General features: G+C 38.0%; 1 protein-coding gene across 1 annotated transcript; it reads right to left on the bottom strand.

Moving 5' to 3' along the window:
• LOC149077897 (cationic amino acid transporter 2-like) lies at window positions 1–27799 on the bottom strand. The gene is made up of 6 exons (XM_089241499.1): window positions 27600–27799; window positions 16580–16699; window positions 15252–15562; window positions 13287–13424; window positions 4633–5749; window positions 1–312 (listed from the first exon to the last, which is right to left on the bottom strand). Exons 1-6 carry the CDS (start codon window positions 27709–27711, stop codon window positions 182–184), a joined length of 1929 nt encoding a protein of 642 aa, XP_089097625.1. The 5' UTR covers window positions 27712–27799; the 3' UTR covers window positions 1–181.

The raw sequence follows: 27799 nt of genomic DNA, 5'->3' as shown, positions 1-27799 counted from the left end.
ACAAGTTTTATAAAATTTATTTGATGTCAACAATTTCACTTCAATAAATCACAGACAACATCGTTTGAAATTTTCAATTACATCTGAAATATCGAACATCACATTGATTTCCCCAATTATCCATAATCTGGGTTTCATAAACGTCATCGATGCATGATGTAGTTCATGAGAATTTTGTTTTCTATATGCTGTCTGCCAACCCGTCGTCCTCGTCTTGATAATCGTCGTTCAACGAAAGCAGACCGACGTCTGGTTCGCCTTGCTTACGTAGCGTACTGTTCCACAAACCGTACGCCAAATACAGAAGGGAACCTGAAAGAAACACGAAACTGTCTATACCACCGTATTTCTTCGAGAACAACAAACCAAAAATCCACGTGGTGCACTAAAATTAAATGTCAGCACCGTCATAAATTACATTTAATTCGTATGTCAATAAATAAATATTAAGTTCACTTGTCTGAGCTGTATATAAATATTTTATGGAAACTAATGACAATTTTTGATATCTAATAAAGAAGTAGAGGAGAAATCCAGAGGAAAAACTGATCACTTTCAACAGTAGTCGCAAGAGGACGTAGTTACCTAATATCAGAAAACGTGCTAATCAAGTGGATTAGAATAAAAACAATTAAATTATCAAGTTTAAAAATATGACATATAACGGAATTATTAACCCAATAAATTTAATTCAATTACTAACCGAAATTCTTCGTTGGATAATGCTACGGTCAGAAGATTCGACTGGTGAAATTCTTCAAGAAACACGGTGATTCGCATCTTCTATTAAGGCTTGACAAATCAAGAAATGATTCAGGGGCGTGCCAAAAAAAAAACTTTATAAGTACCAAACGTAAATCCTCCTCCTGCAAAAATCGGTCAAAATGGTCTATTCTTTGCTCTTTCTGGGATTTGATGACCCCCTTTCCACGTTAGCAAACACGCTGCCATAATTTCCGACAATTTTGTCCAGTTCTCAGACTTCAATTCATTGATCAGACATGAAAAATCATTTGACACCAATGTCAACTACTTATTCGTCACGAAGACTTGGTGCGCCTGGGACTTTTCAAGATCTGCCTAATACAGGGTGTCCCGTAAATCCTAATGCTGCCTTTATCTCATAAACTGTTCAGCGTAGAGGTATGTTCCTAAATTTAAAAAAATTATCTAAACGTGTTCAAAAAACACTCTGTACCAGTTTAGAAAGTGCTATATTAAAAAAAAAGAATAAATTTCTATACGGTCCCCCCGTCTTCCATATTTTAATTGAAAAGTTGTCGTCCCGTCTCTCTTGAGGCCAACAGCAAAACATTTCGCGTTTCTAACTGTTACAATCGCTGGGACATTTCAATTCCGCACATTATACTTGGAAACGTGAAATTTTTTTCACGTCTAAAACGTCTAATTTGGAAGTTAGAAGACAGGGGACCGTTTGAAAATTTAATTTAATTTTATAACACACTAGGTTTACCCCGTCCCAAAACTGGCACAGTGTTTTTTTTTTTACATATTTTGAGCGCATTTAAAATCCGAATCATAAATTCATGACAAACATTTAACAAACAAACTAACTACGTTAGGATTTACCGGACACCCTGTATATAAGCTTTACTTTGATGTCTCGAAATGCTCCAAATGTCTAAGGTGTTTAGACGTTCCAGGAGTGTTAACGAGTAGACACGGCTATAAAAAGCTCAAAATGTGAACTACACAGTTACTCAGTTCGTAAATAGCGTACAGTTACTTTCATAAATTCGGTATCTGGTATTTCAAGTTCAAGTTACTTTCATGGCCAGGATTTAAATGTGTGCACTGATAGCAATGATCAGCCATTGTGATTGAAATGTTTTGGCGGTTTATAATTGGCTCATTCAGTTACGTTCCTGTTGCGTAACGTTCCGTGTGTAAAGAATTTTTTGATGTGGCGTCAACTCCTTACAATATTATAATGAAGGTGTAACAGTTATCCGATTCCATATTTATCATTTTGCTGTCATTCTGGCATTTACATTTCGTACTATCAACGAAATTTACTGGAAAGTGTTAAAAAAACACATTCATGAGATCGTCCAACTCAATTTACTCAAACACATAAAATCTCTCGTGAAGTTTCGAAATCGTAGGAGAAATTCGAGGATTTCGGAGCATAATTTTGAGAGACATTCGCTGGCAATAATCCAAAATGTTCTTTATTTTGAGCAATAAGAAAAGAGATTCGTTCACGAGAAGGCGGAGGATTGATGAATCTCGACAGAATCGCTTTTAAAGGCGTGGTGGCGGCGGATCTTGTCTTAAAAGACTTCCAGAAAGTTCCGCTTTTACTTTATTATTTCCTCCCGAGAACCTGGAAAAATTGGCAAATTTCCGGAATTTCTTTCTTGTCATTAACGAGTATGGATAGAAAGAGTGAGTACAGAAAAACGTTATATATTATCCGACCAACCGTTAAATTCATAACACGACAATACATAACAAGATAATTGCCGATATTATGGCATTTTTTATCATTATTTTATGGCGCTTACGTTGCTGTCGTGACTACAGTGCATTAATATGCATTAAATGCACTTTTTAATATGCACATTAAAACTATTGCATTCCTCACATGATACGATCAATTTACAGCAATTGAATTAACTCAATTATTATTAACTCAGACAATGGAGAATTATTACCTCTTATGAGAAACGGGAAACCATTTAATTCATTGGAATCCATCACGCATTCGTAAATCTAATTAGTGTTTAATTATACGCAACGTTGATTAATTAATTAATTGTGTGATGGGTGATTACGCATAAGCATATTTGATTCTCTATCATTCGATATGTACGTGCGACTACGCTTCTAGAGGCTTTCTTCCTTGTACGTGGACTATGTCGAATGCTGCGAACAAATATGACTCATTATTTATATAGTATATATATGTATATATAAAAGTGTAATTTTCTACAATCACTAGTTAGCCTTTGAATTTCGGCTAGGCATGAAATAGTCAGTGCATCCCATCACCATGGTAGCGACCAAATCTGATTACCAAAATACGGCATCTCCAGTGCAATACGATTTATTTTCCCGCACCCTATGGATAAGGCGTTATTTTTTGTTTTGAAATAAGTTGCTGTAATTCATTACATTAATTATCCCTTAACTACTTTGTGAATTGTTTTATACATTACTATACGTACATTTTAGTTAATTTTTTGCCCTCGGTTAACAGTTTTATTTCTGACTCTTTTTGAAAACAAATTCAAGAAACTGAAGGGAAATTCATTTCACTTTTTTACATTTTTCGAAAATTTCAGAAAAAATATTCAAAGTTCTTCACTTATTCATTCCTGCCGGAACATTAATATTTTATAGGCTTTTGTAGTGCTCGATGAATATTTTGACGTTTTCCCCGAGTCATATTCAGGAAAGAACAGTATCAAAAATTTAAACGCAGAAATGCTAATTAATAACACGAGGTACGAATGTAAGCAAGCTTCAAACTAAATTGGGCGAAAAGAAAATGTTTTCAACGGGAATTTCGTGTCACACACTTTTTGCGAGGGAAAGCTAAAAAATGCGGTGTCTAAACGTCTGTATGTGGGTTCATTATTCTTTAAAGAGAATTCAAAAAGTATATTCAATTCCTCTCATCGTTTCAAGTTTCCTGAAAAATCGGTCAATATCTTGCAATATTTTTTTCATCTCGCTGCCCCAAAATTCTTTGCCTCCAGGGGTGCGGGCACCCCTGTTAAGAATCATCGGAGCATAACATATATAGAACAAAATATAGACATGCATATTTAGATTGAGCTCTACACAAAGCACACCGGACCTTTTCGCAATATAAATTCACATTCCCACAAATTTCACTGCCAATTGGTAAGATAGGTAACAGTACTTCCAACTCATATAAATGCACCAGGCAATCATTGATTTTTTTAGAACTCACATGCGGCATGCATCGTTCGTTCCCATGGGAAATGTCTACGCGGTATAGGAAGGCATATCAGAGTGCAATGAGATATGAAGGACGCACTAGAACGGTGGTTTTCTATCAGCATTTACTATAGGACCCATTAATCCAACACTATAGAGCCTAAGTACCCTCTTGTATTATTTTATGTAAAATCACTATTCATATATTATTGCCCTAATCTTTCTTTGTTCTAAAGAGAATCCGGTAAACCCCTTGGCTCTATCTCACGGACCCCTGTTTGGAAACAACTACGTGAGATGGAAAGGATCGTCAGAACGTGCTTTTCCTGTCCGGGCCATGAAGGAACACCCGAATCAAGCAGGTTTTTGCATTTAAGCTCTTCCCAAGAGATGGTCAAGATAGACGATAATCATCATTCAAACATATATCTATGTTTATATTAATTTCAGTAATATTAAGGTTTTCTACACATCTTGAACATGTAGTAGTGAGGTTAATTATATTATGTGGGAAAACATCAAAATTCGAGTGCACATGAGTAAAAAGTGTTACGAAATCTCATAATGAGACATTTTTTTACGTAATTGACTGATTTTTAGGTAATTGATAGTATTTGGGACTGAACAAGGAAAGATAATATCCGGAGAAAATGATATATAATTAGATATGAAAGTGGGAACAATCGTTTTACCATCACTTACCAAAGAGTGACCACACCAGAAACAACAGCCACGCAGAGTAAGGAAGACCAACAATCAAATGCGCATCCATCAGAATAGCGCAGAGAGGAAGCAGCGGGACACAAGGCACGTGGTTCCGGTGCCTGGGTCTGTGCGTCGGCTGCCTGCAGACCGTCGCGACGCACACCAACACTATCACGAACAGGCCGCAGGCTAAGGCTTCGGTCCAGAACGTGTTTCTCGGAAGCAGTTTCGAGATGTGGAGCGTAACCACACCCATCATGAGCATGATGATCACTGAAGCTACTACGAGTCCTGCTGCCGTGGCGGCCGATTTTCTATTCGGAGTCCTGCCGATCCAGTGTGGGGAGAAATCAGACAGGCATGTGACGAAGGAGTCGTTCACGTAGTCGACCGAGAGTGATCTACAATGAATGCTCCCGTAGTTATTCACATTTTGGCTATCAAATCCGGTAAACGAATTTTTGCAACCATCTTGATCTTCCATCGAACTCGTATAACTATTTGTTGAGATTTGTTCGTTGGAACATTCCTGGATCGAGTACGTGTCGTCGGTCAATGGGGAGTTTTCTTCTACACCGTACCGTATGCACAGTACAGAAATCGCTACCGCCATCGACGACAATAGGGTTCCCATCCCCAAGCAGTGAACCAGCACGTCTTTGTCAAGTGTCAGTGCAAGAATCGATGATGCTGTGCAGCTAGTGATCATGGCAGTGCAGCTCCTGCCGGTTAGCCCGGGTTTCTTGGTCATCAGGAACTTGAATAGGAGACCGTCGGAGGCGAGGCTCTGTAGCAGTCTGGCGAGGGCGAACAACGACACCACGGCTGCCGACATGAATCCAGCTACTGCCCCAACGACTGCGAAGTACTGGATCCCTATCACGCCACGTAGTACCAATGCCTCGAGTAGCGATCCACGACTCTGCAAGAGAGCAGACGGGATGAACAGAGTCACTGCAGCTGAAGTACCGAAAAGAGTCAGCAATCCTATCAGGAAGACCAAGGTTGTGGCCATGGGAAGGACCTTGGGAGAATGTTTTGCTTGAGCGCATGCCACTGACATGATGTCGTAGCCGATGAATGAGAAGTACGTGATCGAAGCTCCTGCGAATACCTGAAAAGCACACGTGAACGAGTCTTCGGTGAGTAAAGCATCAAACACCTCAAGAGAATTGACAATCATGCTACACGATTACAAATATTTCACTATACCATGTACATAGAGGAAAATTTATCTGATCCAGGGTTTCTCAAATTGTTCGCTGCCAATTACTATCATGGGTGCCGCTGTGAGTTGTCTTTACTGATATGTGTCTTTTCAATATATCATGAGTTTCTTTTTGTTAGACTATTCTGTGGAGTCGCGGATACGTATACACTATGTCGAGGGAGTCACGGAAAACAAATGTTTGAAAACCTGTGAGTTACTAGTGAAAGAAATGAGCAACAGCTATCCAAATATTGGATAATAATGCAGCAAAATGTGTTTAATCAAGTGCAAGAAACAGCAGCGACCTTTTATTAGTAAACTATCTGTTAAATTCGGCTTCAGTCACGTGGATTTGGTAATCACAATACTGACTAAATTGCATATTTATAGCTTCGGTGGTTTTGGGTCTGCCATGATTGCCCCATATAACCTTTGAAACGACTTATGACTCTCTCAGAAGTTGAAATTTGAAAGCCACCTTCTTAGTGAGCTCTTAAATTAAACTACTGAGTAAATAGCTTCAGCGATTTAGGCTCAGTGATTATTGCTCCATATAACGTTTGTAACTGCAGTCACGGCAGCAGATTCCGCTGAAGGTACAAATACGAAATTCGGTTACCATCGAATTTCATTTTGTACCTTCAGCGGAATCTGCTGCCGTGACTGCAGTTTATAACGTTTGAACCCTCTTATGACCCCCTTAGGGGGTTGAATTTCGAAAAACCCGTTCTTAGTGAGTTTTTTCGTCATGAAATGGAACTACTGACCAAACTTGATTTTCACAGCTTCAGCGGTTTCGGCTCGGCGATGATGAATCAATGAATCAGTCAGTCAGGACATGCCATTTTATATACAGGGCGATTACAATTAAAGTTCCCATACTCTGAGTGGAAAAACTACTTGTTTTTCTTAAAAACTGCTTGTCCCAATGCGGTCAATTTTTTTTAGGATATTTTAATCAAACCATGGTAAGAGATTTATGAAATAAAAAGAAAATTGCATTTTCCACCACCAGGTGAAAAAATGACACTTTTTTATTGCATCATGTTCCACATAGCGTAGGCTATATATACCAAGTTCCAATGGAATACGTTTACCAGAACGGGCGCTACACAAGTCTGAGTAGTTTCAGAATACTGACACTGCTCGAACCAATGTAGCACTCCGTCAGTGTACTAACACTACTCTGATCTATGTAGCGCCCGTTCTGGAGGACTTGAACCAACTGGGCATATACGCTATATGATCCATGGAAAAAAAGAAAATTCCACAAAAAGTAACACTTTTTACCTGGTGGTAAAAAATTACACTATATATATATATATATATATATCTTATATATAAATGTGAAAGTATGTATGTTCTTTATACAAATCTACAGTTTTAGACCGATCGTCGCCAGATTTTACATATATACCAAATAGGTCCGGGATTGAACCGTAGGCTACTTTAAAAGTTCGTCAGAGCTGGGCAAATACCCGAAATGGGCAAAAAAACTGTCGGGCAACAATGGTTTTGGGGCCTCAACAATCACTTTCGGAACGTTTACTTTGGTTACCGTGGTTTCCAACAATGCGTTTCAGACGTGAATATATGCCTTTACAATGGTTTGTCACACCTTTAATTCTGTTATTATAACAGTTTGTTCCTTTATAACGGTTTGTCACTTTTCCAATCCTCCCAGTAATTGAAGAAAACCCGGGAAGCGCCGGGTATTTCTGCTAGCCTATATACAGGGTGTCCTCTAAGTGCTAATGCGGCCTTTATCTCATCTTCCGCCCATCGTAGAGGTATAGTTTCATTTAAAAAATGCTTAAAAAGGCGTTTGAATAATATTCGCTGCACAAGCTGGACGTATGACGTCACTAACAACAGAGAACAATAACTACGACAACAAAACTGGGAATAAAAATGTTCAGCGCCAGCTGATTGGCACGCTCAACACTCTGGCACGAAGTTAAAAAATTATCATTATCCACCAACATGCGAGTTTAACTGCAAAATGACTCAGCACTGCTATCATTTTCACATCAGTTGATCAAACTTGGCGATGGATGAATTCCCGTAGACCCAGGCACTGGACTGATTACGTTCCCAAATGGATTTTGCCAGTTCTTATATATATAAACTCAGTTCAAAAACTTGCAAAAAAAGTCTTCCCAAACATTCAACAAAATCACCAAAACCATGAGTGGCTTTGTAAGAAAGCGATTCTGTCATCGAAAAATGACAGTGTGAACAAGATCAACGAAAAAAATCCTAAAACTTATTCCGGGAGACTCCACATCTCATAAATCGGTTGACACTGTAACAGACACACATCGCAGACAGTTCTGTAGAATTTCTGAACTCTTTGGATATTCCGGGTGTGCCACCACACAACTTGACCCTCAAAGTCGGAGCACCTATAATGCTTTTAAGAAATTTGGAGACACCGAAACTTTGCAATGGCAACAGACTCAGCTTGAAGATATTGCACAATTACATCATTGAAGCAACGATTCTAATTTGGATGTGCCAAAGGAGAAGCGGTCTTCATTACACGTACCCCAGTTATCACTAAAGAAATGCCATTCACATTCAAGCGATCACAGTTCCCGATTCGTTTAACTTTTGCCATGACAATCAACAAAGCGCAAGGCCAGTCGTTAGCAGTGGCAGGTATCAACCTACTTGAGACCTGTTTTTCACACGGACAGCTTTTTGTCGCCTGTTCGCGTGTTGGTAATCCTAAGCATTTGTACGTCTACACACCTGATGAAAAAACAAAAATATTGTGCATCCACAAGCGATTGCCTGAAGTTTTTAATTAAACTATTTAAAAATGAAAGTAATTTTTCTTTCTTAAAGCAGAAATATTTTGATTAAGAAATAATTAATATAAGCTATATATATGTAAATTTTCTACAGGGCGGGCTACGTCGCCGGGTATCAGCTAGTGTATATATATATATTTCCCCCATTTTATCATAATTAGATATCCTGAAGAAATTAATGTTTTTCTACAGGCAGTTTTTGAGAAAAACTACCCAGAGTACACGAGGATTTTATTCATAATCAGCCTATATTATAGATTTCAAAAGTTTGCCGTTAGCATTCGAAAACAAATTAATAAAACAAAACTTCCGATTATATACACTGCTGGCCACCCAAATTGCAACACCAAGAAAGACAAGAGATATCGCAACAATATTTATTTTGTAGATAACATGTTGACCAAGCATCAAATGATTAAATTTATAGACTTCTGTGAAGTGTGGTTCCTGCCAAAATCAGTAGCCAGAGTAGCCGCCATTGTTGGAGATCACCGCTGCCACACGCCTCGGCATTGATTCAAAGAGACTCTGGATGTGTTCTTGGGGTACAGCAGACCAAGCAGCTTCCACGCATTGCCAAAGTTGATCTGGTGTGGCAGCTGGGGATGTAATCTGGGTCAATCGTTGAGCAACCATGGACCACATGTTTTCTATCGGCGAAAGATCCGGAGAGCGAGCTGGCCAGGGAAGCAATTCAATCTGGCGATTGACGAAGAACCTTTGGACAATGCGTGCCACGTGTGGTCGCGCATTATCCTTTTGAAATATGGCTGTGGGCAAGCCCTGAAGGTAAGGAAGGACAACTGGCTCCAACACCTCGGAGATGTAGCGCTGGCTTTTTAAATTACCGGCAATGCGCACTAGAGGAGTGCGAGAGTGATATCCAATACCGCCCCATACCATAATACCCGGTGCAGGGCCAGTGTGGCGGTGCATAACGCAGCTGTTCAGCATCCTTTCTCCACGGTGTCTCCAGACTCGAATCCGACCATCGTGGTGTTGCAGACAGAAGCGTGACTCGTCAGTAAAGACAATTTCATTCCATTGTGCCGTCCACATCCTTCTTTCATCGCACCATTGGCGGCGGAGACGTCTGTGGTTCTGCGTCGAGGGTAGACGAAGCAATGGACGTCTTGCGGACAGACCACTCTGCTGTAAACTGCGTCGAATGGTACGCGCAGACACTGGATGATGCGGTACAGACTGAATATGCTGTGCTATGGTTCGTGATGTGGCTGAGCGATCCGTCACTGCCATACGCACAATACGCCTGTCATCACATGAAGTGGTGCACTGAGGTGGATGTGATCGAACACGTCGGTCCCTCCTGCATCCAACGATCACATATCCGCATTACAGTTGTTTGGTTTCGTCCAACACGACTACCGATTTCCCTGAAAGATAATCCACAATCTCGGTAGGCCACTATCCTTGCTCTGTCGAACTCGGATACTTGATCAAAAGATGATCGCTGTTTTCTACGAGGCATAATTGATAGTTTTTTTTGAAAAAAACCACAATAAAAACACAATTGCCGTACTTCAAATCGTCGAAATCTCCAAGCCTTAAATAGCGTTTTGAAGTGGCGCCACAGGCGCGCGTGATGTGCGTCTGCGCTGAAATTCTAATCATTTGCATATCTCACCTCCGCTAATGCATGTTGTAAATTTCATATTATTTGCATGCTTCCTTCAGGGTGTTGCATTTACGGTGGCCAGCAGTGTATATTATATGGAATTATACAGGGTGTCCTGTAAGTGCTAGCATGGATTCGCTTTATCTCATCAACCGTCCTTCGTAGAAGAATGATTACAGTTTAAGAGATACTAACTCTCGGCCCGGCAAACATAGTTCGCCATACGGGATTCCCCGAAGGAAGCATTTATTTTCTTCACAAAAAAAAAACAACTTTACCCCAGGGAGCAACCATTAACAACTCGCGTGCAGCAATTCAGTGCCCCTGGGGTTTATAATAATTAATTCACTTAAGTAATTATTATAATTAAGTAATTATGATTCCAGTTTAACAAAATGCTGAACAGGCGTTCAAGTACCAGTTTCGAGAGTGAAAATACAGTGTGTAACAAAATCAAAATCTGAATTTTTATACGGCTTCCCGCTGTACTGTAACTTCCAATCAGAAAGTTGTTTTCCTCGTCTCTCCTGATGCCAGCAAAAAAAAAAAAGAAAAATACATGATTCTATGAGCAATAATCACGGGGATGTTCGAATTCGAAAACGCAGGAAATTTAGGAAAAAACAGCATTACATGTGGAAAAACCGTTTGTTCCGGTGTTCATTCGCAAATCATCTCCGTTTTTCGAATTCGAATACCTTAACAAATATTACACTCACTTAGAAACATGGGATTTGTTTTGTTGGCATCAGGAGAGACGGGGCAAACAACTTTGTAATTGGAAGTTCGAGCACAGAGGGAAGCTGTATAAAAATTCAGATTTTTACTTTGTTACACACTGTATTTTCACTCTCGAAACTGGTACAGGGTAATTTTCGAACGCATGTTGAGCATTGTTTTAAATTGAAACTGTACCTCTATGACGGTTGGTGAGTTGATGGTCTGTGCTAACACTTACAGGACACCCTGTACATTGCATGAACATTGAATTCCTCATTCTGTTTTTCTGAACATCACATACTAGACAACAAACCCCCCCCCCCCCACAGACTTACTGCTTTCTATAGAAATTTTTATCTTCTCTGCTCATTTCTGGATGTCGCTTCATTCTTTCCCACTTTTTGGATTTCTGTCCGTACTTTCACGCTCTTTTCGTGCTCGAAGCCGCGTACGGAACAGTAAAATAAACCGTAATATAGTATATTACGGTTAATAAACAGTAAAAATAGTATAACAAACAACCATTATAAAAACTGATAGGAGAGTTTCATTGAGTACCGGTCACGAGATGAATGATCACGCTTTTTTATGGAAACGTTCCCGTGAAAAATGATCAGAAAATTCCGGTATATTAATGCTATATCGAGTTAAATGCAATGTATTCTTTTGAATTCAGCCTTTACGAAAGTTATTTATACACACAGAGAGAGAGAGAGAGTCACGATTTTTCCAAAAGGATCGATGAATTTTGTGTCGTTCAAATAGCGAGGAAATTTGTTTTATGGACCCACTCCATCTATTCGGTGGCATTGAAACGACATCAATAAATAACACCGTCTAGAATGGCTTCCATGAAACGAAACGTCGTCCTCAAGTCTGAAAATACATCGCATACATTTCTCGCATCTCTCTCTCTCACACTAAACAAGGAGTCGATATCAATAATAATATCTTTATTATTATCAGAGAGAAGCTCTTAAATTAGGTTTCGATCGAGGGATGCGACAAAGAGGGGAAAAAATGAGATTTTTCCCTTTCCTGGGTACATGGGGAAAATGAGTTTGAAGCATTAAAAAACTAATGGATCGGTTAAAATTATCTTCATGTTTAACTTGATACTTTTTATGTGTTTTCTATTTTTTTTTTCAAATGGTGATTATCACGTATTATCAAGAGATCTTTATGAGCTGTCCAGGGAATTTGTTAGTGTTAGTAGACATCTATGCCCGAGCCGGGATTACATTTTGTTCGATAGATGGCAAAAATTGTTTATGGGTCTCTCATTAAGCGAATATTCTTATTATAACCTAGCACAGTTAAAATAATGTAAATTTTTTAATGGTTTCTCCATAATGAATTTTATTGACATTCATTTCTTCACCAAACATCAACTCCGACCATATCGCTATTATGCAATTTACTGCTGATAACGAGTTGGGGGTGGGAATGAAGGCGCCATCTATCGGTGCTCGTCTCAACCACGCGGGGAGGGAGAAACATCATGATTATATCCTTACCCTGGTTCAAACCACGGATCTGACCGCAATTCTCACGATAATAAACGATCATTTTACCAAAAAAAGTAAGTAGTTCAAAGTGCATAAGGAAACCCCCCCCCCCCTTCTGCCAAAAATTGGGTCCCGAAACTAGGTGGAGTTTCTTAAAAAATGACTTCATCTCTTCTCTGTGTGGTTTACCCCTAGGTCAGGGGGGGTTCTTAACCTGCGGGTCGCGACCCGAACTTGGGTCACAGGGGCTTTCTAGATGGGTCGCATAAACCCCAACGAATCGGTACATGCGGGAGTGTACGTGTAATGAAACCTGACGTGAAGTTTCTTGTTTCTCTGTAATGCTTGTTATGTGTAGTGCTGCCATCTGCCACCAGTTTTTCTAACTATGAGTGAAGTGTTATGATTGAATGATTTATCGTTGTAGGACTGTTGCTCTCTGTGGCGAGACTTTTTAACGGGGAGATCGGCTCGCATTTGCGCCTTGAAGTTGGGAACCACAGAAAACCAACTTCAGCCGATCACCGCTGTGGGGTTCGAACCCGGATCTTCGCATCGCGAGTCCGTCACTATAACCACTCGACCACCACAGCGGCTGTTATATATAATCAATAATATTAAACATTACTGATAATTATTTTCGTGTCAAAATAGCATTATAGATTATTTTATATCGTGAGAGGAATTTATGATTCCGTACGAAACATAGAATTATGAAGCTATAATAGTTGAGAAAAAATATCAATAATTATTATAATTACCCCCGAAGCTCCACGTGGAAAAAACCCCGCACCTGCCGTCCAGTTCTCAACGTCCATGTTGAATGTTGCGATGAATATTATTCCGGAAAGTACAAGGAGGTTCAATATGACCAGGAAATTGTTTACAGTGCAAAGAAACTGTGATAAAAAGATCGAAACATTCGTACGTAAGTCATCACAATTTTCAAAAACTCAGTATTCTGTGACTTCAAAATGTTCAGTTGCAATAATAATATAAGTTTAAAAAATGGATTATATCCCGCCTGGCAGTAGAGTGTTAGACGGTTCGGGTATGGGTTTGAATCCCTGTTCGGGTAGAGATATCTGTTAACACTGAGAAAATTCCCTGGATAGATCATATGGATCTCTTCGAAATACGTTAAACGCATACTATTAAATTAAAATAATTATCTATCATTAGCTACTTGCAGAATTCAGATTTAGCTTGATGGTTTCGAGAAGAATCGCCCATAAAGCATGTACATAAAAACAGTGTCTATAAATGATTGAGTAGTTGTTTTTTCTCTCGCTGGCATCATTACAATATGACCACAAGCAATTTCCATAGAATTACTGAATCACACACATGAACTCAATTTTTTAGCATGATATAGGTAAGTTTTTCTCTATCAACGGCCCGTCAAAATCACCATTATCAACACCAGTGATCCGCCATTTTCAAAGCAAGTAGTAAGTAGAATATTCCCCTGGAGCACTTGCATTTATGCTTCGAATTTTATTACATGAATTTATTATCTGATGACACGCTTCGCTATCCATGCGAAGATATATGTTTTGGAAAGAGAGGGAATTCAACTGTCCCTGTGCGGGGAATCGAACCCACGTCCTTTTATTTTCCGGGTGAATGCTCCAGACCACTAGACTACAAAGGCAACGAACATCTCAAGCTTTCCTTGGAGCTCGTGTGCACTGAACGGGACCGTACATAGACGGTTGGACAAAACTCCGGCTAAAGCTCATTTGAGGACAATACCGCCAGATGGCTATTTATCCGAAGATGATGTCTCCGCTATCATGCATAGCGGAGAGTGACATCCCTGAGGACATCCCAGGGACTTTTTGAAAGAACAAGTTAACTTCATTTTCATTCCGTTCGGGCAAGAAGGAATCAGCCTCTTTATTTTACCTTTCGCTTGCCTGATGCTACGAAGATATTAGCCCTAACTGTTGAGAAACACTAACTAATCACTGGAGCCAGTCTAACACCGAACGAAGGATATTGTTGCGACTTGTTGCTCAACTTTTCTAAGTTGCAGAACACGTCCCCACACTCATATACAAAGTTTGTTTCTCAACTTGTTGCTGAGTGCGAACATACCTTTACGATCGATAAGTAGGCACATGAGCCTTGTGTAGTAAGCTCACCGAAGTTTCGATTCAAAAAATCAGGGTGTCTATTAGAAGATCATTTGTTTCGCGAGCTGGCAAAAGTAATTTTAGGAGCGTGCAACAACTTATTTGAAGGGATGGAGACGCGCCGGAAGAGAAAAATTAAAAATTCAGTCAAAATAATTCCAAAAATTATTACTAGCTAGCATATCCATCAAGTGTGTAATTTTAAATGTCCACCGAACAGGCTTTCGGCTTCCATATACATACCGATGTGTTGTCACGTAGGTATAGCAGATTAATATGTTTCACATGCGGTGAAAAATGCAATAGTATTTCGATAGATAATGTTTTTAAGATAGTCCTGAGGGAGGGGGCGGGGGCTAAAAATCATATGGATAGTGGGAATTGAGCAGGCGAACGTAAATGACAGTTATTTTTAGCAGTTGATGCCTTGTCAATCTGTTCGTTATGTTTAATAATAGGTACCCCGTATTTTACGAATGGGCACTGGAAGGATCCACTGACTTATTCTAACAACAATCTTGTCTGTTTTTGCAGGACATTTCACCTATGCGAAGATAATTCAAAACAAATACATTGCCGTTTCCTCACCTTCATAGACAACAGCATGAGCGAACTAGCGAAGACGACCGTAAAAACCGAAGGAACATCGAAGTATCTGTCCAGACTCGGCGTATCGAGTTTACCTATCAGCTGCTGAAAGGCCGTCGACAAGGTCCCGTTCAGAGTCACGTCGATGTATTGTGTGCATGCTTTAGAGGCCAGAGCGGTCCCGAGAGAATATTCCAGAACCATTCCCCAGCCGATAAGAAACGCGAAGAACTCCCCAGTCGTTGCGTAGGCGTAGACGTACGCTGAGCCACCCGACGGAAATCTCGTGGACACCTCAGAATAACATAGACCTGAGAAAATGAAAAACTTCGGTTATCGATAGAGTAGACATATGCCCTATATTTTGTTAATAAACTCACTGATCCCCAAAATGCTTTAGCTGTTTGTCCCGATTATGAGTTTTCATTACCAGTGGTTAATGGAAATAAAACTTAACTAGGTTTTTATAGGGTTTTTCGGTTGGCAGTATTCATTTCAGGTTCATCAGGCTGTTCAAAACTCAACCAGCAGAATGGTTTATCACGTTATTTCAAACTGTATACAGATTTTAGCTTCGAATCCAGTGGAGTCTCCCGATAACACGACCGAATGTTCTGGTGGAACGCGCATCGTGACGGTACAGAACGGTCAACTTCGTACCCAAATTCAGGACAGCCCTCAATAATTTCTTAGAGTATTTACATATATTATTCGTAAAGTTTTCATTGCTGTGCTGCAGCCACCTTGTTTTGCCATACAGAATCATCTTCAATTGATATTCTCTGTTATAATGAGTTCGGGCCCTCGCATAGCCGCAGCTGTCGCTCCACCTTACAGGTGGCTCTGCTCAAACTTTAATTTACGCTCACGGAAAGTAGTAGTTGCAATAGTATTTTTATTAGATTGTATGCTTGCAACAAACTGCGTATGTGTGTGTGTGTGTGCAATGCATACCGACATTACTCCCCGATTCTCAGTTGCATGATCTGGCCAGACTAATTATGAATTTTTAATTGTGAAAACGGAATAGCGAAATATCTAATATTGTTCAGGATACAAGTATTCCATGATCGAAAATAATAAAATTCATGTGAAAATTCCTTTTGTATTCTGTGTAATATACACACATACATGTCACTATAATCCTTACTCTAGGCATACCTGGCCACAGTGTCGAAAGGATGTTCGAATGGATGAATATCGGAATACTGATATGAAATATTCATGGAAAATCCTCCGACACAAAGCGGTGAGAAATATGTATATACCCATACACATTGCGAATATGTATAAATATTTATGCAATGGACATCCATGTATTTACTTACTTCCGAGGCACGACGTCACTGAAGCCACAATGATCGATATCACAACTGATGGTCCGGCGTACTCTTTGGCCGCTTCAGGCATCAGCACGTAAGCTCCTGTTCCGAGCGTCGTAGCCAAACCTGAAATTATGACATAGCATGTAGCAGAAGGTAATTATGAACATTGAATTATATACATAAGGGGCTTATACGTAAATTATGTAATGTCTTACTTTATATATTACTAGCTCAACCGTCGCGCGTTGCTGCGATCTCAGAAGAAAGTAAATTCAAGGAAATTCGTTATGATAACATTCAATTTCCATTGCGTCATTTTTATTTAAACTTATTCATTTTCATATGGAAAAAACTTCAAAGCATCGTTTTAATTCCATTTATTTATTAGAGTGCTTTTGGATACACGATATTTTTTGTTTTTCTGTCTGGTGCGTACACGAATAAATCAGAAGGTTCTCTGACGCGTGAGCTGGCCACATACAGTTGTCGATGTGAGAAACACGGATTCTCCAAATCTAGCCCACACACTTGCAGCGATTGCCTTTGTGGTTTGTTGATGGTCATTGCAAAAGCGAGTCACACCGGAAACTGTAAACGTTTGAATTCCAATGGCATATCTGTTGGGATCATTGGAATACTTGGCAACAAAAAAAATACATCTTCCCCTTGAATTTCCCATTCAAAATTGTAGCTTCGATGACATTGTTCATCATCTTTTTCACCGAAAGTCTTGTACCGTTGCAAAGTCGTGAAGGATTGATGTTTCGGAGAAGAATGATAGGCACGACAATTTTCAATGTTAAAATGTGCGGGGGCATACCTGGCAAATCGAGTGAATTCAAGAATTCCGTTGGGTAATTGACAACTTTGTCTTGATTCATCACATTATCGATGGACTTGTACGTTGTCGCTTCGCCTGGTATGCCGTTTTGAATGCTGAAATTGATGGCATTGGCATCGTTGTTTGTAGCTGCTAATATAGCACGTGCACTGAGCCACTGATGATTTTTGTAATTTCGCGCCATATTTGGGAAAACCTTTTGAATCAATTCGTCTTTGGTTGATTTCATCTTACAAAAGTCTGTTGGCAATGTGATACATTGTGTAGATCTGTCGATTGCCATCTTCCCATTCCCAATATCCAGCAATTGTTTTGCGAAACGTTCGACGGATGCGCCATTTTGTAGTTAAACACGCATATTGGTTTTCAAAGTGAATTTCTTTACATGTCGCCATAGAACTGATGATTTGAGACATGCATGAGGCAACATCAGCGGATATTGAACGTGGTATGACTTGCAGAGTTTGTCGAAAATCACCAGACAATAAAATGAGTGCTCCACCGAAGGGCTGTCCATTTCCCCTGCAGTGTACGATAAAGCGCTTCCAATGCTTTTTTGTGAGCCATTGTGCATTCGTCTCATATGATAAGTTCACATGTTTGGAATATTTGCCCACTCTGGAATTTTTGGTGACATTGCATGTTGGCGTCTCAGTGATTTGAAAATCAAATTCAACGGCAATTTCAGTGCTGAATGCGCTGTTCGACCACCATCCAAAAGTGTTGCCGCAATTCCAGATGATGCAATTGCCAGTGCAGTTTTATTCCGTGTTCGTATGGTTGCCAAAATGATTGAAATGAGAAAATTTTTGCTTGTACCTCCGGGCGCATCTATGAAGTACAATCCGCCGCTTTGATTCGTAATTGCTTGCATGATTGTGTCATATACAATGCGATGTTCTGGAACCAATTTCGGAAGATTCTTTTCAACAAATGTATCCAAATCATCGACATCGAAGTGTGTTTCATGTTGCAAATCACGATCATAAGCGTCATTTGCAGATCGACTTGGTGCACACATTCCCAACTGCACCAATCCTTTGTTAGCGATTGACAAACATATATCCTCGATCGAAACCAACGCCTCATTATACACGTTTGGTGTGAATTGTACGTCCGGTTCGTTGCTCGCAAACGACGTAGGATGTCTTCACTCATGTAATCTTTGTATTTTTCCCAAAGATCTTTCGGATTGGATGGGAAACACGTTGTCAATATTATCGCTGCTTATTTGCTGTGGTTGAGCAGTATTCGATGCATCAGCGAGTGCTGTGTCCCAATGGGCATCGTTTTCAAGAAGATTTAATTCTTGGCAAGCTTCTCGATAGGTCACACATACTTCATCATTTACTGTTCTCAGTTCTTGGAAGGATTTCGGTCCACGTACGTTAACTAACAGTAACCGCAAGTAAAAACATTCTTGATTGTTTGGATGAACTGTATACAGACGGCCTAACGCGTCGGACGAATATAAATTCGGATGTCCTTCAACTGGTTTGCCCTGTTTATGACGTTGAAATTTTTTCTCTGATGCATTCCATGAGTAGTATTTTGGCACTTCTGAGTAAAGTAGCATTCTCTTGCGAACAAATCATCCGGGCACAATGAGAAGAACGCAGTTACCGTTGTTTGCGGTGGCGAATATGCCTTTGCATGTACATTTTCCGTTGTAAAATGCACTGCTGTGCATGAATAACTGTTGGGTGACGTTCATGAATTGGAAATGAGAAAAGACGCCAAACAGCTTCATTGCTACTAATGTAGCGTCCCAATTGATATCGTTCGATTTCATCAATTGGTGCAGATGCATTGCCCTCTCCAAAAACTCTATATCGCTTCCTTTGTTGACATATTTGCAAATGTATTTGATAGATTTCACTGAATTGCAATACTCGACATTGATGTGTGCGACATTGAGCAGTGCGTACTCGATCGGCTTTCAATATTGATTCTCGTTGCTCGTTCGCTTGAGAAGAACGGGCTTGAGAAGTTTGTATTCGAACAGCTTCTAATCTTGCTTCCCGTTGTTCATCTGTTTCTGAAGCTCGTAATGCCTTTTTCTTTCGTGCTTCAGATGTAGGTCGACCAATCGATTTCCGTTTGGGGGCATAACTGTCAACTATGTTCGCAAATTCGCTGAAAATAAATAATCGCTAAAAAATCGAATAAATAAATTCGCTGAATAAATAAATGGAAAAATTCATGGATATGCCACACAGTTCGTTATAATGATAACGAACATAATGATAGTAACATGATGAATGGATCCTCGGCCCCCAATAATCTTTTTCGGAATGTTTATTTTGGTTACTGTGGTTCTCAAAAAATGCGTTTCAGACATGCATATGCCTTTACGATTGTTTGCCTCTTCTTTAATGCAGCCAGTATAACAGTTTATTCCTTTGTAATGGTTTGTCGCTTTTCCAATCCTTCCAGTAACTGAAGAAAACTTGAGTAGCACGGGGTATTATTGCTAGATGAACATGATAGTCATAATTAATTATTACTACTTTTATGTTTATAAACAAAATATTTATTGACACCTCAACTTGATTTCTTCGGAAGTTATTTTTTTCGTACTGATTATCTTATTGTTGTATCACCAAGCTGGATGATTTTTATTATATTTTAAATATTTCTTTTTTTTTAATAAATCAATATGTATATAATACATAATAATCAATTATAATATATAAATCAATAAAAAAATCATTTAAAACTTAATGAAAACTAAACTTAACTAAATAAAACTTAAATGAAATAAAACATAAATCGCCGTTGTCTAGCACCCGCTACACAACTATGCCAATGAACCTTCGACACGCGCGCCACCTATCGTAGGATAGATATACTATGCCAGAAACCTTCCCGGGAGTGTACTCAACAACTTCCCAAAGTTTCATGGCTTTCGGATGAATAGTGTAGTAATGCATAAAGGACAGACAGACAGACATACATTCGTTTTTATATATATAGATGACACGAGCGTCCATTTCCGTTATTTTTCCGAGGTTTACTTCTGAAATAATCCCATCCATGGGCTTGATCTAATACACAAATTCTTCATCAACACTTCATAAAATTGATACTTATTAGTGTTGTACACCATATTGTTCAACAATAGAGACGTTGATATTACGACATTCTTTGAAAAGATATAGCCTAAACCATATATTTTTTAAAAATATATTCAAGTCCTATCCGGCCTTGGTTATTTGGAAATTGATTAAGTACTTTTTGAAAAAATTAATTTCTTTTCAACATTTTCTAACATGATAATTATCTACAGCATTGTTTGAATAATTTATAAAATGATTAAATGCATGTATCTGCAGAATTGCTTGAACAATTCCTAAAATGATAACTACCTACAGCAAAGTTTGAAAAATTTGCAAAATGACTCAAACGTATAACAGTGTTTGAAAATCAATTGTTATCCATAACATTGTTTGAAAATCTATTGTTATTCATAGCATTTTTTGAAAATTCATTGTTACCTTTAGCATTGTATGAACATTTTCTGTAATGGTTGTTGCCTTTCGACCTGTTTGAACATTTTATCAAATGATTGTTGCCTTCAGCACCGTTCGAATATTTAATCAAATTATTTTTATCAAGAGCATTGTTTAAAAATTTTGTGAAACAATTGTTACCTCTAGCATTCATTGCATATCTGTTGCTAATAATAGCATTGTTTCAGCATTTACTGTTACCCGTAGCATTGTCTGAACATGAGAATTGCTGATTGTATGATTTTTCGAACAGCCAATGTTAAGTATATCATTGTTTGATCATTCATTGTTGAGTACATCATTGTTTGATCATTCATTGTTGAGTATATCATTGTTTGATCATTCATTGTTGAGTACATCATTGTTTGATCATTCATTGTTGAGTATATCATTGTTTGATCATTCATTGTTGAGTATATCTTTGTGTGATCATTCATTGTTGAGTACATCATTGTTTGATCATTCATTGTTGAGTATATCATTGTTTGATCATTCATTGTTGAGTATATCTTTGTGTGATCATTCATTGTTGAGCATATCATTGTTTGATCATTCATTGTTGAGTATATCATTGTTTGATCATTCATCGCATTTATAGCATTGTCTGAACATGAGAATTGCTGATTATGATTTTTCGAACAGCCATTATTGAGTATATCATTGTTTGATCATTCATTGTTGAGTATATCATTGTTTGATCATTCATTGTTGAGTATATCATTGTTGAGTATATCATTGTTTGATCATTCATTGTTGAGTATATCATTGTTTGATCATTCATTGTTGAGTATATCATTGTTTGATCATTCATTGTTGAGTATATCATTGTTTGATCATTCATTGTTGAGTATATCATTGTTAATTAGAGCATAGTTTTTGAATAACATTTGATAGTTATATTATTGTTTGACCATCCTTTGTTACCCATAGTGGTGTTTGAACATCCTTTGTTACCCATAGTGGTGTTTGAACATCCATTGCTTAATTGTAGCATTGTTTCAATAGTCATTGTTAATTTTGTTGAGCATCCATTGTTGACTTGGTGGCAATAATGTAGAAAAATGTAACACGTGAACTGATGAAGAATTTTGTAGTAGCCTTTTTTCTGTAAACAAAATCGTTTGAATGAAAAAACACAGCCATTGTCTTTTTACTTTCCGTTTGAACAACCCTCGTATATCCACTAACCCAGTAATGATTCCCAAAGTATGGGTCGCGCGCGTGTTGGGGGGCAGGGAAGTCGCGAAAGATTCTCCAAATTGAAAACGTCCGAGCAAAAAACAATTATTTTTATTTTTCGCAACGTAAACACAAATATTCTGAAACTAAACTTGCCTCATCTCAGCTGAAAAGCTACTTACCATGCATGTACGAGTGTCGTATCATGTAATTTTTATCGAATTCTACAATAGACCAAGTTAACTGGGGTAGTGGGGGCCATTTTGACTGCACGCAATTTTCTTGTTGCCAACCCTTGAGAAAGAAATGCATCTGGACCATCTTGTTTTTCATATACCATTCAAGCTAGTTTTTTACACGTGGTTGACAAATTTCTGATGTTTACCTACTTTTCCTTCCCTCTATATCATTGATCAAAGTTTCAGTAGGGTAAAATGGCCCCACCATGCCACTTAAGTAAGTCATTTTTTGTCTGACGGCCGGAGTGATCAGATCGAAATGGCGTATCGGAAGAGCGCCAGTTTTCTCGATACCGGTTTCAAATTAATGGTGAAACATCGGATAATCCGAGGTGATCATGAGCGCAGTGTTGTTAGTGAATTGTACGCAAGATCTGTACGATCAGAATGTCAGTGTTGTTTACAAGTACTGTGTTACCGACTTATGCTTGTGAAAATATAGTAAATGTTATTTTAATTTCTACATTTCCTGAGTATATTTCAACCATATCTGTTGTATTCAAAAATTTAATGAATAATTTGAAAATTTTTTCAAAACGTGACGTATCCGTCCATTAGTTTCAAATGTATGTCTTAATAAAAGACAATTTTTCGGGAAATAATTAAATAAATTTAAAAAATCATTAATTCAATTAATTGACAGATGAATTTAAGGCACCCATTGCTTATATGAAGAGTATTTTTGTTGATTTTTAAAATGAATTGATACTTGTCGGGATCAAAATGACTCCATGACCGCACAGAATTTTCACACAACGCCTGTTAAGGGTTAATATTTATACGGGACGGGACAAGGGGTCAGGATGAATCAACTGAATCTAAAATATTTTTTATATATTTTTTAACAATTAAAAACAAAGAACGACGTGTGGTATGCCAATGTATAAGGGAAAATGTTTACATTATGAGCAAATGATAGCGCTGTGTGTTGTTTATGAATTTTTGATGAAATAAAAATATGAAGAGGGCTTAAAACTATCGGGAAAAAGGCGATTAAGGATATTGTGGGGAGTAACAACACGCACTAGCTATAATAGAAAATACTTTTGTAGTTGGAAAATAATTTTGTATAATAAAGCAAGGGTGTCTGCGCCACAAAAAACGTTATGAATATTCACACATTGAAGAAAAAAAAGTATTTCTTCTGTCGTGCCATAATTTCTGTCGTCTTCATTGATCCGTCATCGTCATACATTACGGTTGCGACTCTTATATCCGTGTATAACGCAAAGGCGAAGGAGTATTGATGGCATAAACACGTTCAAGACATCTCAGACGCGCACTTCCCCCTTTAACTACTTATCATTCATTTAATTGGATCATTTATCAGTCGTTTCGAGCGAAATTCTCATTTTAAAGGACAGTATTTCTCAGCCGTAGAGTTTTCCTGCCATAAATTCCATTTTCTCCGCGTCAATTACGTATTTACGCGATTTTACAGCACTTTGTGATTTTGGCGAGAGCAATTTCGGGAACGGATAAAAAAGTTGAAGAAGCGTCACCTCGAAGCTCTCTTAAAAGCTCATAAATAATCCATTGATAAAGAAAAATAATGCCAGAGAAATGGTTCTCTTCAGTATTTCTCGAGGGACGAACTTACTTAAGGATGGATATTATCGTTATAGAAAATATCCTTTCGTAGGATGATTCAAATTTGTATTTTGAATAAGTCGGTAAGGCTGTTATTACGATCAACAGGTATCAGGGCGATTGAAAACAATACTGTATCATTTCTCTTCAGCTTTGTTCGTTTCTACAAAAGAGAAATTTCCAGCATAAAATGTCGCAATTATGAATTCAAAAGCGTCAGTTGCATTCAGAGTGTTTCGTGTTTCGCAAAAGATGGGCGGAACTTAAAATGTACTCGAAAGGAAAAATGATTTTTCCTTTTTTAAAATTACAATTTCCTTCCTTAAAATTTATATATTTCTTATTTTATAACATACACTGTATTTTGTCTCTTTAAACTAGTATGGAGTGTATTTACCATATTTTGGGCATATATAAAATTAGGACCACAACTCTACGACGAATTGTTTATGACATAAATGTCGCATTAGGACTCACAGGACAGACACCCTGTGTATAAGTTTTGCTTTGATGTCTCGAAGTTCCCCAAATCTCTCAGACGTTCGGACGTTCCAGAAGTCCTAGCGTTTCGAGGAATGGCTGTAGAAAGCTCGAAACAAGGAACACGTGGTAAAGATTCTCAGTTCATAAATAGCGTACACTTACTTCCATAGCCAGGATTTAAATGCGAGCGCTGATATCAACTGTGGACCAACGTAGTTGACATTTTTTTAGCAATTGATATATCAGCTCATTCGGTAAAGTGTGTGTGTGTAGATATTTGAGTTAAGGATTCTGATGTGGCGTCAACTTCTAAAAATATTGTATATAAAGAAATGATAGTTATCCAATTCCATATGTATAATTCACAGAAGTTAATACGCACGTGAATTCATATATTAATAATTCAATTTATATAATTTCAACTTTATAATCACATTACACAGTTGTACAATTCCATATCACTTTATCGCTTTTCTGGCATTTATATATTTTCCATTATTAACGGAACTTCCTGGAAAGAGTTAGAAAACACATGCTTGAAGAAATATTCCTGAAAACGTTCAACTCCATTTGCTGAAATACATAAAATCTCATGTGAAGTTTCTAAATCGCGAGAGAAATTCGACGACTTAGTACACAATTTTGAAAGACATTCGCTGGAAATGCGCCAAATTTTTCTTTTTTCGAGCAATAAAAGAACAGATTCATCCATGAGAACAAGAACTGATGAGTCTCGACAGAATCGCTTTTAAAAGCGCGGCAGTTGCTGCGAATTTTCTCCTAAAAGACTTCCAGAAAGTTCCGCCTTAACTTTAAGATTTCCCCACAAGGACTAGGAAACGTTGGCGAATTCCCGGAATTTTTCCTCTGTTACTAATGAGTATGGATAAAAAAAAGCGATACAGAACGTTATGTGTTATCCGACCAACCGTTAAATATATAATATGAGAGTATCTAACAAGAAAAGTGTCGGCATTATGATAATTTTTTTTCATAATTTTATGGCGCTCACGTTGCTGCCGTGACTACATTAAAAACGATTGCATTCCTCACATGTTATCATCAATTCACAGCAATTGAATTAACTCAATTATCATTAAATCAGACAATGGAGTATTATGAACTCTTATGAAAAACGGTAAGCCATTTAATTGCTTTAAATGGAATCCCTCATGCATTCGTAAATCTAATGAATGTCTCATTATATGCAACGTTGATTAATTAATGATGTAGTAGCTGATTATGGATAAGCATATTTAATTCCCCATTTGATGATTTTGTCGTTCGATATGCACCGGCAACTACGCTTCTAAAAGCTCTCTTCCTTGTATGTAGACAGCGTTGAAGGCTGCGAATAAATGTGACTCATTTTGTAAACCCTCTACAGAGAGAGAGATGCATATTTTAATAATCATTCGATTAGTTCAGTGCATGGAAATGGGCTCTTTTGGTTTAAAATACGTTAAAATCACTAAATACATTTTATGTGCGCATTTATAAGATATTTTTTTAGTAGCCCCTTACGAACCCGCCGTGAAGTTAGTGTCCAAATTACTCATAAAACGAATGGAATTTTCCATAGTCGCTCGTTAGCATTTGAATTTCTGCTACGCATTACTAGTCAGTGCATACTAGAACCATGGATGGTAACGATGGAAAAATCAAATGATCCTGATGATCAAAATACGCATCGACCATATGTTTATAACGGTAATTATAAACATTTCCACCACATGACAACCCCAGTGCAATACTATTTACTTTCCCGCACATTTTGAATAAGGCGTTTTCTCTAAGTTATGAAATAAGTTTCTGTAATCGATTACATCAATTATCCATCACCGCTATAACTATAAATACCTTTAATATATTATTCCATATATATATTAGTACCGTTTGTTTTGCATGAGGTTAATGGATATTTCTGGCTGTTTTTGGAAACTAATTCAAAAAACCGAAATAAAATTTATTTACACTTGCCGCTTGAGCTCCGATGTGGAGGCAGACGAAGACCAACAGTTAAAATTGAAGTGAGGGGACTTATTTTGGATTGATTTTAATTTGTCTATGTTGGTTTGGGTATGGGGGTCCCAGGCTCCACTGCATAGAAGAAAGCAAGGAGGATACATGTCTGGTAGCACTGGTGACGGACATGACGGGTGGAGTTTTTCAGGTTACGATGAAGCAAAAAGGGTTTTTGGAGACATTTATTAAAAAAATAACATGAAGATTCCAGTGGAGATCGGAAGATGACAGAGAAATTTTCTCTTCCATTTTTCTCGAGGGACGAACTTACTTTTCTTAATTCTTAAAGATGGATATTATCGTTATCGAAAATATCCTTTCGTAGGATGATTCAAATTTGTATTTTGAATAAGTCGGTAAGGCTGTTATTACGATCAACAGGTACGTAATACTGTATCATTTCTCCTCAGCTTTGATCGTTTCGACAAAAGAAATTTCCGGCATAAATTTTGTCGCAATTATGAATTCAATAGCGCCAGTTGCATTCAGAATGTGCACAAAGCCCGTTCTAGCACTTACAGGGCACCCTGTATACTTTAATGTTAATGTCACAAACATGACGTCATTCATCAATGTTTAGTACTTGCGGAGGAAATATAAATTATTTTATTTTCAAATTAGTTACATTATTTTCAATGGATTTATTTCTATTTTACTTCATTTACATACGAGATAATTACATAATTTTGCGCATTATATGAATTAAACTCGTATTAAGCGGTTCGAAGGTGTTTATGAAAAATCTGATTAAACATTATTTTCGTATTCCTCGAGGGAATTTCATCTTTCCTCTCCCTCTTTCGTGAACTCTCAAGGTAAAGCCTCGCGATGATGAGGAAAGAAAACAGAGAGAACTTGTTTAAATTTATTCCTTGGACGTGATATTACGTCGTTGAACGTAAAGTGGGTAAAAAAACACTGTCGAGCAAAAGAGGGATGAGAAGCTAGACTAGTGTCTTTCTTGCCTGTCCCCGAGACCGTTTTTGACCAATCGCTGACGAGAAAGAAAAACGCATTTAATTAGTGAAGATAAATAAAAAGCAGAAAAAAAGCCGAAAAATCACTGAATCACAGACGTACATTGGAAATTAGTTAATTGCTCCAATCTTATCGATTAGTGATTTTTTTTTAAAAAATAATAAAACGTTTCTCACCGAGACAGACAATGTCCACCACCGTAAGACATCTCGGTAAGCTTCTGTCATCATTGGAGTTCGAAGACGATTTCTTTTTCCATATGATGCTCCAAATGCGGCGCAGCGCCATTTTCGATGTCGAGCTTACCCCTCGTGACGCAATATTGTTATCATGCCGCTGGAATCTCACCGTCACATTAGCGATGGAAATCAATCAG

Source organism: Pholcus phalangioides, unplaced genomic scaffold (genome assembly GCF_987345545.1).
Source record: "Pholcus phalangioides strain wild (caught in Gottingen) unplaced genomic scaffold, Ppha-v1.0 ptg000014l_1, whole genome shotgun sequence".
In the NCBI taxonomy this organism is placed as follows: domain Eukaryota; kingdom Metazoa; phylum Arthropoda; class Arachnida; order Araneae; family Pholcidae; genus Pholcus; species Pholcus phalangioides.
This window is presented reverse-complemented; position numbering and strand designations above follow the sequence as displayed.

Coding starts and splice junctions, on each gene's coding strand:
- LOC149077897 (XM_089241499.1), bottom strand. CDS start 27,711: ATGGCGCTGCGCCGCATTTGGAGCATCATATGGAAAAAGAAATCGTCT. Junction 16,700..27,599: donor GGTGGACATTGTCTGTCTCG/GTGAGAAACGTT, acceptor TCATAATTTCAG/GTTTGGCTACGACGCTCGGA. Junction 313..4,632: donor TCTGGTGTGGTCACTCTTTG/GTAAGTGATGGT, acceptor TGTTTCTTTCAG/GTTCCCTTCTGTATTTGGCG.